General features: G+C 37.4%; 1 protein-coding gene across 1 annotated transcript; it reads right to left on the minus strand.

The window, feature by feature from the left end:
* Positions 1 to 1,757: 1,757 nt before the first annotated feature.
* On the minus strand, positions 1,758 to 9,480 carry ZFP2 (ZFP2 zinc finger protein). The gene is given in 8 exon segments (XM_036281608.1): positions 1,758 to 1,804; positions 1,807 to 1,883; positions 8,255 to 8,450; positions 8,453 to 8,592; positions 8,594 to 8,843; positions 8,846 to 8,887; positions 8,890 to 9,363; positions 9,366 to 9,480. Coding segments are annotated over 8 exon segments (1,341 nt in total).
* Positions 9,481 to 16,240: the final 6,760 nt, after the last annotated feature.

The raw sequence follows: 16,240 nt of genomic DNA on the forward strand, positions 1-16,240 counted from the left end.
GAGAGTTCATCACACTACATGGAATGATGTGTAATTTAAAATATGAATGGTTTATTTTTGGAATTTTCCATTTAATAATTTTGGACTCAAGGTTTACTGTGGGTAACTAAAACTCTGGAAAGCAAAACCCTTAATGGGAGGGGAGGGCAGGGGATACTGTACTCCCAGAACACCCTCTAATCACTGACATACTGCTTATTCTACAACAGGCCTACCTTGGATAGCCACAGACTCATCATCGCCCCACAAAATTGCTCAACTTTATATATATATATATATATATATATATATATATATATATATATATTTTTTTTTTTTTTTTTTTTTTTTTTTTTTGTGGTACATGCCCCTGGCAGGAACCAAACCCGGGACTCTCTGGTCCACAGGCCAATGCTCAACCGCTGAGCCAAACTGGCCAGGGTGGTCAACTTTATATTTTTAGTTACAGCACCCTATAAATCCAAGTAAGAAATTCAAGTACTCACATTTAATCAGTTACCACATTATCTATATTCTGTCTCATTTTTGTTGAATTCTTCCTCTCCCATCCCACTATCACTTTCTCAGTTTAAACCTTGAAAAATGAGAATATATCCTATTCATTTTGATTTTCTAACCATGTCCAACATATATTTAACATTTATTAAATGTGTGTGAAATAAAATTGTCTTACTACTATCATACTATAGGTCTATAAAAACTCCATACTTGTTTTACATATATTTTGAGTTAAAGATTGTGTTAATATGTGAGATTTTCATGTGTACTGGTATTTATCCTATTTTCCTTTCCACGTTGATAGTCAGTAGGATACACAGATATGTATTTGAATCCTAGGTAAAGACTGTAGGTTATATAATTTTCTAAATAATTAGCTTATTTAATAAAACTTAATGACAGTTAATTGTGGATTAAAACAGCATGCTATAGCATTAAGATTTGTATAATTATTCCATCACTTGTTAGGAACCAGCCTATATTTTAGGGGAGAAAATAATACAGAGAGAAAGGGGACAGATGTGGAGGACTAATAGAATTTGATAGAGGTGGAGAATTTTTACTCACAACATCCAGGGAAAACAGACTGTAAAATAGGAGCATCTAATAACATATATAAAATGGTAAAAGATAAAAGATATGCCAGCATTCATTATATTTATAGGTTTGTTGCTTTATAGAGCTTATAGGGATCCTCAAGACATTCAAAAATCAAAATCCTTCATTTACCAAATAAGGGCACTGTGACCTAGTGTAAGTAGGTGACTTGTCCAAGTTAGTGACAGATCAGAGTACATAGTAGGTCCTTGGGCTGTCCAGTTAAACCTTTTCAATTTTCCAGTGTAAAGTATCTGATGATATTCAAGGGAGAATCTGCTGTATGATACAACAGAACTACCTTCAGCATGAATCCTCATTGTTTAGAATATCTTTTCAGCATAAAAAGATTCATACTGGTGAAAAACCATACAAATGTAATAAATGTGGGGAAGGGTTTACCCAAAGTATGAATCTCACAGTATTTCAAAGAACTCATAGAGGAGACAACTTTTTGATACAAAATTTTACTTTCTGATTCAATCAAGATTTTATACTTTTGTATGGTTTCTCCACAGTGCTCTGTATCATCTGATATGGTATATAATATACTTAAACTAAAAGATCCCAAAAATCTTTCAATTTATTAGGTCTCTACATGACATGACTTATCTGATTATCAATGAGGACTTAATCATGGTAAAGTGCCCAGTGAAAACTCCTCATGTACGAGTTCTCTGATGTTGTGTAACCTTTGTACTACAACTAAGGCTTTCCCACATTCATTACACTGATAGAGTTTCTCGCTTGTATGAGTTCTCTGATGCACTATAAGGGATGAATTCTTTCTTTTTTTTTTCTTTTTAATTTCATTTTTGTTACAGATGTTTCTCCTTTTTTACCCCATTAACACCCTCCTCCCTATTCCCCGTCGCGTCCCCAACTTTGTTGTCCATGTCCATTGGTTATGTGTACATGCATATAAGTTCTGTGGTTGATCTCTTCCCTCCCCCAAACACCCCCTCTTCTGACTGTTGTCAGTCTGTACCCTACTTCCATGTTTCTGGGTCTACCCTATTCCTCAGACTGTTATGTTGATTATATACCACAAATAAGTGAGATCATGTGGTATTGTCTTTTTCTGCTTGGCTTGTTTCACTTAGGATAATACTTTCCAGGTCCCTTCATGTCGTCTCAAAGGATAAGAGATCTTTCTTTCTTACAGTGGCATAGTACTGCATTGTGTGTATGTACCAAAGCTTTTTTATCCATTCGTCTACTGATGAACACTTGGACTGTTTCCAGATTTTAGCTATTATAAATACAGCTGCTATGAACATGGGGGTACATATATTCTTTCTGATTGGTGTCTCAGGCTTCGTGGCATATATTCCTAGAAGTGAGATCTCTGGGTCAAATGGAAGTTCAATTTTTAATTTTTTGAGGTAACACCATATGGTTTTCCATACTGGCTGCACCAGTCTGCATTCCCACCAGCAGTGCGCGAAAGTCCCCTTTTCTCCACACCCTCGCCAACACTTGTTGGACGATTTGTTGGTGGCAGCCATTCTGACAGGTGTGAGGTGATACCTCGTTTTAATTTGCATCTCTCTGATGATTAGTGATGTTGAGCATTTCGTCCTATGTCTTTTGGCCATTTGTATGTCCTGTTTGGAGAGGTGTCTATTCAGCTCCTCTGCCTATTTTTTAATTGAGTTCTTTGTCTTCCTTTTGTTAAGTAGCATGAGTACTCTATATATTTTGTAAATTATCCCCTTATCTGATGTATCATTGGCAATTATGTTCTGCCATACAGTGGGTTGCCATTCCATTTTGATGGTTGTTTCTCTTGCTGTGCAGACGCTTTTTAGTTTGATGTAGTCCCATGTGTTCATTTTTTCCTTTGTTTCTCTTGCCTTAGAAGATGTGTCAGTGAAAATTCTGCTGCATGTGATATCTGAAATTTAGTTGCCTAAAGTTTCTTCTAGAATTTTTATGGATTCATGGGTACATTTAAGTCTTTTATCCATTTTGAGTTTATTCTTGTGTGTGGTGTAAGTTGATGTTCTAGTTTCTTTTATTTATTTTTATTTTTTTTGCATGTAGCTGTCCAATTATCCCAACACCATTTATTAAGAGGCTGTCTTTACTGCATTGTATGCTCTTGCCTCCTTTGTCAAATATTAATTGAGCATAGTGTCTTGGGTCCTTTTCTGGGTTCTCTATTCTGCTCCACTGGACTATATGCCTGTTCTTGTGCCGGTACCAGGCTGTTTTGATTACAGTGGATTTGTAGTATAACCTGATATCTGGTATTGTGATCCCACCTACTTTGTTCTTCTTTTTCAAGAATGCGGTGGCTATTCCAGTCTTTTTTTTTTTTTTTTTTGGTTCCATATGAACTTTTGAAATATTTGTTCTAGTTCTGTGAAGTATGTCTTTGGTATTTTGATAGGTATTGCATCAAATCTATAGATTATTTTGGGTAATATGGACATTTTAATGATATTAGTTCTTCCAATCCATGAACAAGGTATGTGCCTCCCTTTTTTTATATCTTCCTTTATTTCTTTTTTTCAATGTCCTGTCGTTTTCAACAAATAGGACATTTACTTCTTTGGTTAAGTTTATTCCTAGGTATCTTAATTTTTTTTGCTGCGATGGTAAATGGGATTGTTTTTTCAGTTTCTGTGAGTTCATCCTTGATGTATAAGAATGTCGTCGATTTCTTGACATTAATTTTGTACCCTGCTACTTTGCCAAATTCAATTATTTATTTATTTATTTTATCCTCACCCGAGGACATTTTTCCTTTTTTGTTCAGATAGAGTGGGAGGGAGGGAGAGGAAGAGAGAAACATTGACGTGAAAGGGACACGAGTGGCTGCCACCCGCACAACCCAACCAGGGCCGGGGACAAATGGCAACTGAGGCACACACCCTTAGCCGGAACCGAACCCGGGTCTCTCCGGACCGCAGACCAACACTCTAACCACTGAGCCAAACTGGCCAGGGCAACCAAATTCATTTATTAAGTCTAGTAGATTTTTGATGGAGTCTTTAAGGTTTTCTATGTATAATATCATGTCATCTGCAAATAATGACAGTTTCACTTTCTTCTTTCCAATTTAGATCCCTTTTATTTTTTCTTCATGTCTCATTGCCGTGGCTAAGGCTTCCAGTAATATGTGAAATAAGAGTGGCAAAAGTGAGCATCCCTGTCTTGTTCCTGTTCTTAAGAGTAATGCTTTTAGCCCTGGCCGGTTTGGCTCAGCGGTTAGAGTGTCGGCCTGCGGTCCCGAGAGACCCAGGTTCGATTCCCGCTAAGGGCGCGTACCTCGGTTGCAGTTTGTCCCCGGCCCTGGTTGGTTGTGTGGGTGGCAGCCACTCGATGTGTCCCTTTCACATCGATGCTTCCCTCTCTCTCTCTTCTTCTCTCTCCCTCCCACTGTATCTGAACAAAAAATGGAAAAATGTCCTCGGGTGAGGATAAAAAAAAAAAAAAAAAAGAGTAATGCTTTTAGTTTCTGCCCAATGAGTATGATGTTGCCTGTTGGTCTTTCAGATATGGCCTTTATTATGTCGAGATATGATCCCTCTAATCCCACATTGCTGAGTGTTTTTATCAGAAATGGATGCTGGATTTGTCCAATGCATTTTCAGCATCTATTGATATGATCATGGGGTTTTTATTCTTCATCTTGTTTATGTGGTATATCACATGTATTGATTTGAGAATATTGTACCAGCCTTGCATCCCCGGGATGAATCAGGTTGGTCATGGTGAATAATTGTTCTGATGTATTGCTGGTTCTGATTTGCTAGTATCTTGTTCAGGATTTTGGTGTCTGTGTTCATCAGGAATATTGGCCTGTAGTTTTCTTTCTTTGTAGTGTCTTTTTCTGGTTTTGAAATTAGAATTTATGCTGGCCTCATAAATCAAGTTTTGAAGTCTTCTTTCTTCTTGAATTTTTTGAAATAGTTTGAGAAGAATGGCTGTTAGTTCTTTTTTGAATGTTTGGTAAAGCTCCCCCGTGAAGCCGTCTGGGCCTGTACTTTTGTTTGCTGGGAGAGTCTTGATTACCTCTTCAGTGTCATTAGTTGTTATTGGTCTGTTCAAGTTTTCCAACACTTCCCAGTCCAGTTTTGGGACACCATGTGTTTCTAGAAATTTGTCCATTTCGCTTCGCTTAGATTGTTGAATTTGTTGCCATATAATTGTTCACAGTAGTTTTTAAGGATCTTTTGTATTTCTGTGGTGTCAGTTGTTGCATCTCCTCTTTCATTTCTGATTTTGTGTATTTGGGTTCTCTCTCTGTTTCTTGGTGAGTCTAGCTAAGGGTCCATCAATCTTTTTTATCTTTTCAAAGAACCGGCTCTTTATTTCATTGATCTTTTGAATTGTTTTTTTGTTTTTTTGTTTTTTTTTTGGTCTCCATATCATTTATTTCTGCTCTGATCTTTACTATTTCCTTCCTTCTACTTGCTCTGGGGTTTTCTTTTTTATTGCTTTCTAGTTATTTAAGTTGAAAGGTTAGATAGTCTAATAGAGATTTTTCTTGTTTCTTGAGGTAGGTCTGTACTGCTATGAGCTTCCCTCTCAAAACTGCTATTGCCTCATCCTATAGATTTTGAGTTGTTGTGTATTCATTTTCATTGGTTTCCAAGAAGCTTTTAATTTCTTCCTTGACCTCCTCAGTAACCCAATCATGGTTCAATAACATGCTATTTAGCCTCCATGTGTTCAAATGTCTTTGCATGTTCTTGTTGCAATTGATTTCTAGTTGCATGCTATTGTGATCTGAGAAGAAGCTTCATATGATTTCAATCCACTTGAACTTGTGTCCTATCATGTGGTGTATCCTTGAGAATGTCCCATATGCACTTGAGAAGAATGTGAATTCTAAAGTTTTGGGGTGTAATTCTCTGTAGATATCTATTAAATCCATTTGGTCTAGTGCTTCATTTAGAGTCTCTGTTTCCTTGCTAATTTTTTGTCTACAGGATCTATCCAGTGATGTCAGCGTGGTGTGGAAGTCCCTTGCTATGATTGTATTGCTATTGATTTCTTCTTTGAAGTTCTCCAGAGGATTTTTAATATATATTGGTGCTCCTACATTGGGGGCATATATGTTTATCAAGGTTATATCTTCCTGTTAGATTGGTCCTTTCAATATTATGTAGTGGCCTTCTTAGTCTCTAGTTGTGATCTTCATTTTGAAATCTATTTTATCAGATATGAGTATTACTACAACAGCTTTTTTTCTTTTCTATTTGCTTAAAAGATTTTTTTCCACCCCTTCATTTTCAACCTATGTGAGTCTTTTGTTGTGAGGTGAGTTTCTTGTAAACAACATATAGATGCATCATGCTTCCTTATCCAATCAGCTACTCTGTGTCTTTTTATCGGAGCATTCAGTCCATTTACATTTAAGGTGGTTATTAATATGTGCTTATTTATTACCATTTTTGTTTAGTTTGGTTATATTTTTCTTCCTATTTCTCCTGCTAATTACAGCAGTCCTTTTAACATTTCTTGCAGCGCTGGTTTGGTGCTAATGTATTCCCTTAGCCTTTTTTTGTCGGGAAAGCTCTTTATTTGACCTTATATTTTGAAACACAGCCTTGCTGGATAGAGTAGTCTTGTATTGAGATCCTTGTTTTTCATGACCTTGATTAGTTCGTGCCACTCCCTTCTGGCCTGTAGTGCTTCTATTGAGAAGTTAGCTGATAGCCTAATGGGGGTTCCTTTGTAGATAACCTGTGGCTTATCTCTTGTGCTTTTAAGATTCTCTGTCTTTAATTTTTGGCATTTTGATTACTATGTGTCTTGCTGTGGGCCTGTTTGAGTTCTTCTTACTTGCAACTCTCTGTGCTTCTTGAACTTGAATGCCTTCTTCCTTCACCAAATTAGGGAAGTTTACTGTTATTATTTCCTCTAATAAATTCTCTATCCCTTGCTCATTTTCTTCTTCTTCGGGGACTCCTATGATGTGAATATTATTATGCTTCCAGTTGTCCCACAGTTCTCTTAAGCTGTCTTCCTGTTTTTTTATCATTTTTTCCTTTTGGTTTTCTGATTGATTTTTTCTACCCTGTCTTCTAATTGACTGATCCGGTCCTCCACTTCCTCTACTCTGCTGTTTAGACCTTCCAATGTGTTCTTTATTTCTGATATGTCATTCCTGATTTCTTCTTGGTGGTTTTTAATTCCCAATCGGTTGATTTTCAACATCTCTATGTCCTTACTCATGCTGTTGAGCTTCCTCAAGATCGTGGCTCTGAATTCTAGCCTTGTTAACTTGCTTAACTGCTCCACATTAATCTCATCTTCGATAGAGGTCTCTTGTTCTTTCATTTGGCTTTTGTTTCTGTGTTTCACCATTTTGGCTATCACAGTGGGCTTTGGAGGCTACCAAATTTTCCCTGTGGGTGTTCATGTTCTGCTGTTTGTGGCTCCCTCTCCTGGGTTTGGATGAGCAAGGTAGGACTCACGTTAAACACCACTGTCAAGTCCTACTTTCCTGATTAGAGTTGCTAGCCCAGGAATGGTACAGTTATCCTCTAGCTTTTTGCCTGGAGGCTATCAGTGGTGGTTTCTTGAAGAGCCTTGGGTTCTCAGATGAATGAAAAACTCCCTCAGGTGCTCAGCATAAGGGGATTTCTCGAGGGTGGGGCAGATGCTAGTTGTTAGTGAGCCTCAATTTGCATTTCAATGGCCCATCTGGGTTGGGTTGAATCTCCCAGAGGGAGAGGCCGCTACCTCTCTCCAGAGCCCTGGGAAGGAGTAAGATGGCCACCATTCTGTGTGGCTGCAACTCAGCAAAAGCTCTGAGCCCCCTCCAAATCCCAAGTGTGCCCACACAGTTCCATCCAGTCCACCCTCCCTCTACTGGAGCCCAAGGTGAGTGGCTGTGGCTATTTTAGCGTCTGTACTGGCTCTGCGCTATGGAGCAGCTTGGGAGTTTAACCCGAGGGCGCTGCTCACAGCTAAGGCCACTACTGTCTGTGGGCTCCCAGCCCCCCTCTCGTGCCTCTGCAATCCTAGCAGGATTGAGGCAGGGGTCTCTGGTTATATGAACCTCACAAGCTGCTTTTCTGTTGTTTTTCCTGTTGATTTGCCTTTATTTTATTTGTAATTCCAGTTTGTTCCTGGGAGACGGTCTGTGTAGCTTCCATTCACTCCTCTGCCATTTTGGAATCCAAGGGATGTATTTTTAATGAAAGCTTAGCCACACTGATCACATTCATAGGGTTTCTCACCAGTATGAATTATTTGATGCTCAATAAGGTCGACCTGTCCACATTCATTGCATTCATAAGGTTTCTCTCCAGTATGAATAACCCCATGTACAATAAGAGATGATCGCCCAGTGAAATGTTTTCCACATACATTACACTCATAAGGCTTCTCTCAGTATGACTCCTCTAATGTTGAGTATGAGATGAATTCTCACTGAATGCTTTTCTACACTGATTACATTCAAAGGGTTTTATTCTAGAATGAAGTCTCTGATGTTCTATAAGGTATGTACTTTGGCTAAAGGATTTCCCACATGTTACATTTGTAGGTTTTTTTTCCAGTATGATTTTGTTGATGCAGAGTAAGAGTTGAACTCTTACTAAAGGCTTTCCCACATTCACTGCACTCATAGGGTTTCTCTCCAGTACTACTACTCTGATGTACAATAAGATGCATACTTTGAGTGAAAGACTTCCCACATTCGTTACATTCATAGGGTTTTTCTTCTGTATGAGTTCTCTGATGCACTGTGAGATTCATACTTTGGGTAAAAGCTTTCCCACATTACATTTGTAGGGTTGCTCTCCAGTATGAATCTTTTTGTGCTGATAAGGGATGAATTCTTGTGGAAAGTTTCTGCACACTTTTTACACTGATAAGGTTTTTCCCCAGTATGAGTTCTTTGATGAACAGTAAGGTTCATGCTTTGACTGAAGGTTTTGCCACATTCATTACATTTGTAGGGTTTCTCTCCAGTATGACTTCTTTGATGTCCAGTAAGGGATGTGCATTCAATGAAGTACTTCCCAAATACATTACACTTATAGTGTTTCTCCCCAGTATGAATCCTCTGGTGCTTAAGAAGGTATGAGTTCTGGCTAAAGGCTTTCCCACATTCATTACATTCATAAATTTTCTTTCCTACATTCTTTGAATCTTAATTCAGAATTTTATTTGATATCTTTTGGGAATTCTGATAACAGGGCCTTTTCCCTATAGGAGTACTTTGTTGTATATCAATGACTGAACACTGACAGGAATATCTTTCAAATTCGTTACCTCCTCATACTCCCCTCTGAGGGTTTACTTATGGGTAACTGTCACCTGACCCACATGTCTATCCTGGTTTTTCTGTTGCCCTTCTAACCAATTATCAGTTTCCTAGGTTTTCCCTAAAGAATGCCAGAGGTCTTCCTTTTCCATTATTACCCAATAGGATAAATCTTCTGTAATGGGCTTTGGAGTTGACTCCTCTGGTTTCAAGTCTTGCTTCCCAGTCTGTAAAAAATAAAAATTCAAATGCAAATTGGTTTCTGTGCTGGGAGACTGAAAACTGTATAAGGTGGAAATTAGAATATATGGCACATTTGAGAGCTTCTAACGATGTTCCTACAATTAGGAAGAGAATTGGAAGGAAAGGAAAAAAACAGCAAACTGGTCCATAAATAAAAGAACTAAAAACGGTAAGCAGGGAAAAGACTGAGCCTATGCAGAAGGGATAGACACTGAAGTCACTGACCACTGGACAAGGCTACATAATGAAGTTGAACTAAAGGAAAACATATAAAAGACCTAGGATTGGAAGAGGCAGATCAGAAAGTCCTGCTATGTTGTACCAACTATTCCTACCAGCCATTTCTTCCTCCCTATAATTTGGGGGGGGGGGCTGGTTATGAATATAGTCTTTTATTTATTTTGTATTAATTTGTTTTTGTTATAGGTTTCTCATTTTCCCCCATTGACACCCTCTTCCCCTCCCCCCATCCCATCCCCAGCTTTGTTGTCTATGTTCATTGGTCATGCATACATGCATGTAAGTTCTGTGGTTTATCTCTTGCCCCCTAACTCCCCTCCTCTGAGGCTTGTCAGTCTGTACCCTACCTCTATGTCTCTGGGTTAATTTTGTTCAGCAGTTTGTTTAGTTCATTATATTCCACAAATAAGTGAGATCATGTGATATTTGTCTTTCTCTGCTTGGCTTGTTTCGCTTAGCATAATACTCTCCAGGTCCTTCCATGCCGTCTCAGAGAATAAGAGATCTTTCTTTCTTATAGCTGCATAGTATTCCATTGTGCACATGTACCACATCTTTTTAATCCACTCATCTACTGATGGACGCTGGGTTGTTTCCAGATCTTAGCTATTGTAAATAGTGCTGCTATGAACATAGGGATACACATATTCTTTCTGATTGGTGTTTCAGGTTTCTTAGGGTGTATTCCTATAAATGGTATCACTGGGTCAAATGGCAGCTCAATTTTTAACTTTTTGAGGTAACACCATAGTGTTTTCCACAGTGGTTGCACCAGTCTGCATTCCTACCAGCAGCGTACTAGAGTCCTTTTTTCTCCACACCCTTGCCAACACTTGTTGTTTGATGATTTGTTGATGGCGACCATTCTGACAGGTGTGAGGTGATACTTCATCGTTGTTTTAATTTGCATCTCTGATGATTAGTGATGTTGTGCCTATAATTTTGATACTAAATCTTCAAAAACATCACAGTGTGACACAGTGAAGATTATTGACGCTGGAGTCAGACAAATGGGTTTGAACCCTGGCCCTTAACATTTACCATCTTAACCGATTACTTGTTTCTCTAGGTCTGTGTTTTCACAGATATAAAATGAGAATAAAAATAATCTAATAAGAATAATGTATATAACCTCCCCCACTCCAGAAAAATTTCAACCAGGCTGTAATTTTCTCACAAAGGTTAAGAGAGTCCTCAAGGACCCTATGCTTTCACAAATACTCATTCCTTAAAGATGAGAACTGGTACTGGCGACAGGCAAGAGAGAATCTGTTGAACTGCTTCAGAGGGGGCCAAAAGGACCTTGAAGCCACTCAGACTTTATGTTCCCAGATCCCACTGCTTATTCCACACAAAATGGCCTGGTGGTAATGAGAAGTAGAGGATAGAAAACTATAATCTGAGAATCTGCTTGCCAGCTTGATCAAAGTCAACAGAGCAGTGGTCAACACTGAAGCAACAAAATAAGACCTATTGGGAGGAGGCTTTACTGTGAAGCAAGGGTTATGCATTAACTGGACCTCCTCCTTACAATCTGACCTGCTTACATAAAAGATAAAAAGTGGAAACTCCAGCAGATTCCACCTTCAAAACACTCACACCACTGAGTAATCACAGAGAGGACTTATCCAATCAAGTATGAAAATAATAGGCAACACATGAATTAGAGGTGGCCACTTGCCCACCTCACTATCATATCCAGCTATCCAACTCACATTCTTTGACAGCATTTAAAGTGCCTCCCAGGCACAACATAAAGGGCAAACAAGGATCCGTTCATCCTATTAGAAAAATACAAAGTCCAGACAAAACTGCCTTCATTCAAAGATAAATGATACACAGAAAATACCAAGTTTAGAAACTATGTAGAGGATTAAAAAGTAATTTTTTAAAAAAATATAAATAAGAAAAAAAGCATAAAAAAGCAAAAGGGAGAATAAACAGAAGAATATATGCTTCCAGTCATCCAAAGACATTATAGTTTTTTTGTGTTTTTTGTTTTGTTTTGTTTTTTAACAATGACCCACAAAGAACTAGAACCTAGACTTGGAAAACAATATCTTTGGAACATAAACCCACGAGAAAAATTGGCAAAAATTCGAATAGGCACATAAGAAAAGGAAATCTGAATGAATGGTTTAGCAAGTCCACTATCAGGTACACACACCTAAGTAAATCTAATTTGCAAAGGTATACCATGATTTATAATTTTAAAAGCACAGCACAGAGCAAATATATATATATATATATATATATATATATATATATATATATATATCCAGCAATAGAATAGTCAAATATTTATATAATAGAATAACTGACAACAGTGAATGTTTGTGTCTCCCCAAAATACATATGTTGAATACAAATTCCCAATGATACTATATTAGAAGGTGGGGCTTTGGGAGGTCATCAGGTCAAGAGTGCAGAGGGGTGATGGGATTAGTGCCCTTATGTAAAGAGATGAGAGCTTGTTTCCTGTCTCTTCGCTCTCTAGCATATGAGGATACAGCAAGAAGACAGCTGTCTATGAACCAGGATAAGGGCCCTCACCAAGAATTCAACCACGCTGGCACCCTGACATATAACCTCTGGAACAGTGAGACATAAATGTTTGATTTTTAAGCCACCTGGTTTATGGTAATCTGTTACAGCAGCCTGAATTAAAACTGGTTAAACTTAATAAACTAAAGCTACACATGTCAATATGAAAAAATAATTTAAACAAAGTTACAGAAAAGTATATAGCAAGAGTCCACATAAAGTTTAAAAACAGATTAAAACTAAATATACTGTTTATAGGTTCATTTATGGATGGCAATACTTAAAGAAAGGGGAAGAGAATTATCACAAAAGTGAGAATAGTGGTTATGTCCTAGGGAGAGGTAAGAGTGTGTGAATTAGAAGGAGTACACAAAGTATAGGAAGGATACCAGGAACGTTCTGTTTCTTACTCTGGGTTCTAGTGCCTCTGTGTTTGCTTTCTTTATTGTTCATTAATCTTTATCATTATTAACTATAATAAGATGCAGTATGGCAATAGTTAAGACAACAACTCTGGGGCATTACTACCTGGCTCAAATTTGAGTTCCACTACTGTTAGCTGTGTGACCTTGGGCAGGTTACTTAATATATGGGCACGCCAGTTTTCTCACCTGTTAAATGGTACCTATCTCACAGTACTGACATAAGAACAAAAATTAGTTAATATTTATAATATTAGAATAGTAGTAAGCTTTTGTTAAATAATATATATTTTACACATTCTCTAGTATATATAACATTTCAAAATATGAAAAACAAAATATTTTCTATTTTGGAAAATATTAATCAAAGCTTAAACATCATTATGTACTGCAGAAAACTTAATTGTAAGACTTGTTTTATCTCGAAGAAATTTGGAGACCTAATTTACAAGTTTATTCTGGCCCGAGCTGGTGTGGCTGTGGGTTGTGCATCATCCTGTGCACCAAAGGATGGCTGGTTCGATTCCTGATCAGGAACCATGCCCGGGTTGTAGTCTGGATCCCCTCTAGGGAGCATGCAGGAGACAGCCAATCAATGTTTCTCTCACATCAGTGTTTCTCTGTCTCCTTCACCCTTATTCTCTAAAAATCGATTTTTAAAATATTTAAATAAATAAAAGTTTATTCTGAAGACTTGCTCCTTAAAAAAACAAATGAATTACCTACAAAATTTTTAAAAAGCTAGCTGATGTCATTCAAGGATTCAACTTGGCCAGTACTCTATACATGCACAGAGAAAAGCAAAACAGATTCTTAAATATGAAAGCTTCAATAATTACAGTCCTCCAAAAGCATATCTGAAATATTACTTAAATATTCAATTTACACAAAGGATTTATCCAGGAATGCCAGAACGTCACTATTAGAAATCTACTTCTTTTTAATAATTTATTCATTTTTGTGACAGATGTTTCTCCTTTTTGTCCTAATGATTCGCCCCTCCCTTTCTCCACGCCGTCCCCAGCTTTGTGGTACAAGTCCATTGTTCATACATACATGCATATAAGTTCTGTGGTTTATCTCTCCTCCACCAACCCATGTTCTGGGGATTGTCAGTCTGTACCCCACTTCCATGTCTCTGGGACTACCTCATTGCTCCGACTGTTATGTTCATTATATTCCACAAATAAGTGAGATCATATAATACTTGTCTTTCGCTGTTTGGCTTGTTTCACTTAGCACACTTTCCAGGTCCCTCCATGTTGTCTCAAAGGATAAAAGATCTTTCTTTCTTACAAATGCATAGTACTCCATTGTGTATATGTACCACAGCTTTCTTATCCATTCATCTACTGATGGAAATTTGGGTTGTTTCCCGATAATAGCTATTGTAAATAATGATGCTACAAACATGGGGGTACATATATTCTTTCTGATTGGTCATTCAGGCTTCTTAGGGTATATTCCTAGAAGTGGGATCACTGGGTCAAATGGAAGTTCAATTTTTAATTTTTTGAGGTAACACCATACTGTTTTCCATAGTGGCTGCACCAGTTTCCCACCAGCAGTGTACTAGAGTCCCCTTTTCTCCAACACTTGGTGTTTGATGATTTGTTGATGGTGGCCAATCTGACAGGTGTGAGGTGAAACCTCATTGTTGTTTTAATTTGCATCTCTCTGATGATTAATGATGTTGAGCATTTCCGCATATCTCTCTTAGCTATTTGTATGTCCTGTTTGGAGAGGTGTCTATTTAGTTCCACTGTGCATTATTTAATTGGGTTCTTTGTCTTCCTTTTGTTGAGTTGTATGAGCACTCTATATGTATTGGAAATTAACCCCTTATCTGATATATCATTGGCAATTATGTTCTCCCATACATTGTTACATTTCCATTTGGATCACTGTATCTTTTGCTGTGCAGAAGTTTTAGAGTTCGATGTAGTCCCATGTGTTCATTTTCTCCTTTATTTCTGTTGTCTTAGGTGATGTATCAGTGAAAATTCTGCTATGTATGATGTCTGAAATTTACTGCCTACTGTTTCATTTAGGATTTTTATGGATTCATGAGTCACATTTAAGTCTTTTATCCATTCTGACTTTATTCTTGTGTATGGTGTAAGTTGATGGTCCAGTTTCATTTTTTTGCATGTAGCTGTCCAATTTTCCCAACACCATTTATTAAAGAGGCTGTCTTTACTCTACTGTATGTTCTTGCCACCTTTGTCAAATATTAATTGAGCATATTGCCTTGGTCCATTTCTGGGTTCTCTGTTCTATTCCACTGGTCTATATGCCTATTCTTGTGCCAGAACGAGGCTGTTTTGATTACAGTGGCTTTGTAGTATAAACTGAAATCTGGTAATGTGATCCCTCCTACTTTGTTCTTCTTTTTCAAGATTGCTGTTGCTATTCGAGGTCTTTTTGGTTCCATGTAAACTTTTGAAGTATTTGTTCTAGTTCTGTGAAGAATGTCGTTGGTATGTTGATGGGGATTGCATTGAATATACAGATACCTTCGGGTAATATGGACATTTTAATGATGTTGATTCTTCCAATCCATGAACAAGGTATGTGCTTCCACTTCTTTATATCTTCCTCTCTTTCTTTTTTCAATGATCTTTACTTTTCTACAAGTAGGTCCCTTATTTCTTTGGTTAAGTTTATTCCTAGGCATCTTAATTTTTTGCAGCGATGGTAAATGAGATTGTTTTCTTAGTTTCTTTCTGTGAGTTCATCATTGGTATATAACAATGCCATCGATTTCTTGACGTTAACTGTGTATCCTGCTACTTTGCCAAATTCATTTATTAAGTCTAGTATAATTTTTGATGGAGTCTTTGGGGCTTCTACTTATAGTATCATGTCATCTGAAAATAATGACAGTTTCACTTCCTCCTTTCCAATTTGGATCCCTTTTATTTTTTCTTCCTCTCTAATTGCTGTTCTAAGACTTCCAGTACTATGTTAAATAAGAGTGGCAAAAGTAGGCATCCTTGTCTTGTTCCTGTTCTTAAGTGAAATGCTTTTAGTTTTTTCCCATTGAGTTTGATGTTGGCTGTAGCTCTTTCATATATGGCCTTTATTATGTTGAGATATGATCCCTCAATTCCCACATTGCTGAGCATTTTTATCAGAAATGGATTTTGTCAAATGCTTTTTCAGCATCTATTGATATGATCATATGATATTTATCTTTCATTTTGTTTATGTGGTATATCACATTTATTGATTTGTGAACACTGTACCAGCCTTGCATCCCTGGGATGAATCCCACTCAGTCATGGTGAAACATTTTTTGATATTTTGCTGGATTTGATTCACTAGTATTTGGTTCAAAATTTTGGCATCTATATTCATCAGGGATATTGGTCTGTAATTTTCTTTCTTTGAAGTGTCTTTTTCTAGTTTTGGAATTAGAATTATGCTGGCCTCATAGAACGAGTTTGGAAGTTTTCCTTCT

Source organism: Molossus molossus, unplaced genomic scaffold (genome assembly GCF_014108415.1).
Source record: "Molossus molossus isolate mMolMol1 unplaced genomic scaffold, mMolMol1.p scaffold_m16_p_4, whole genome shotgun sequence".
In the NCBI taxonomy this organism is placed as follows: Eukaryota; Metazoa; Chordata; class Mammalia; order Chiroptera; family Molossidae; genus Molossus; species Molossus molossus.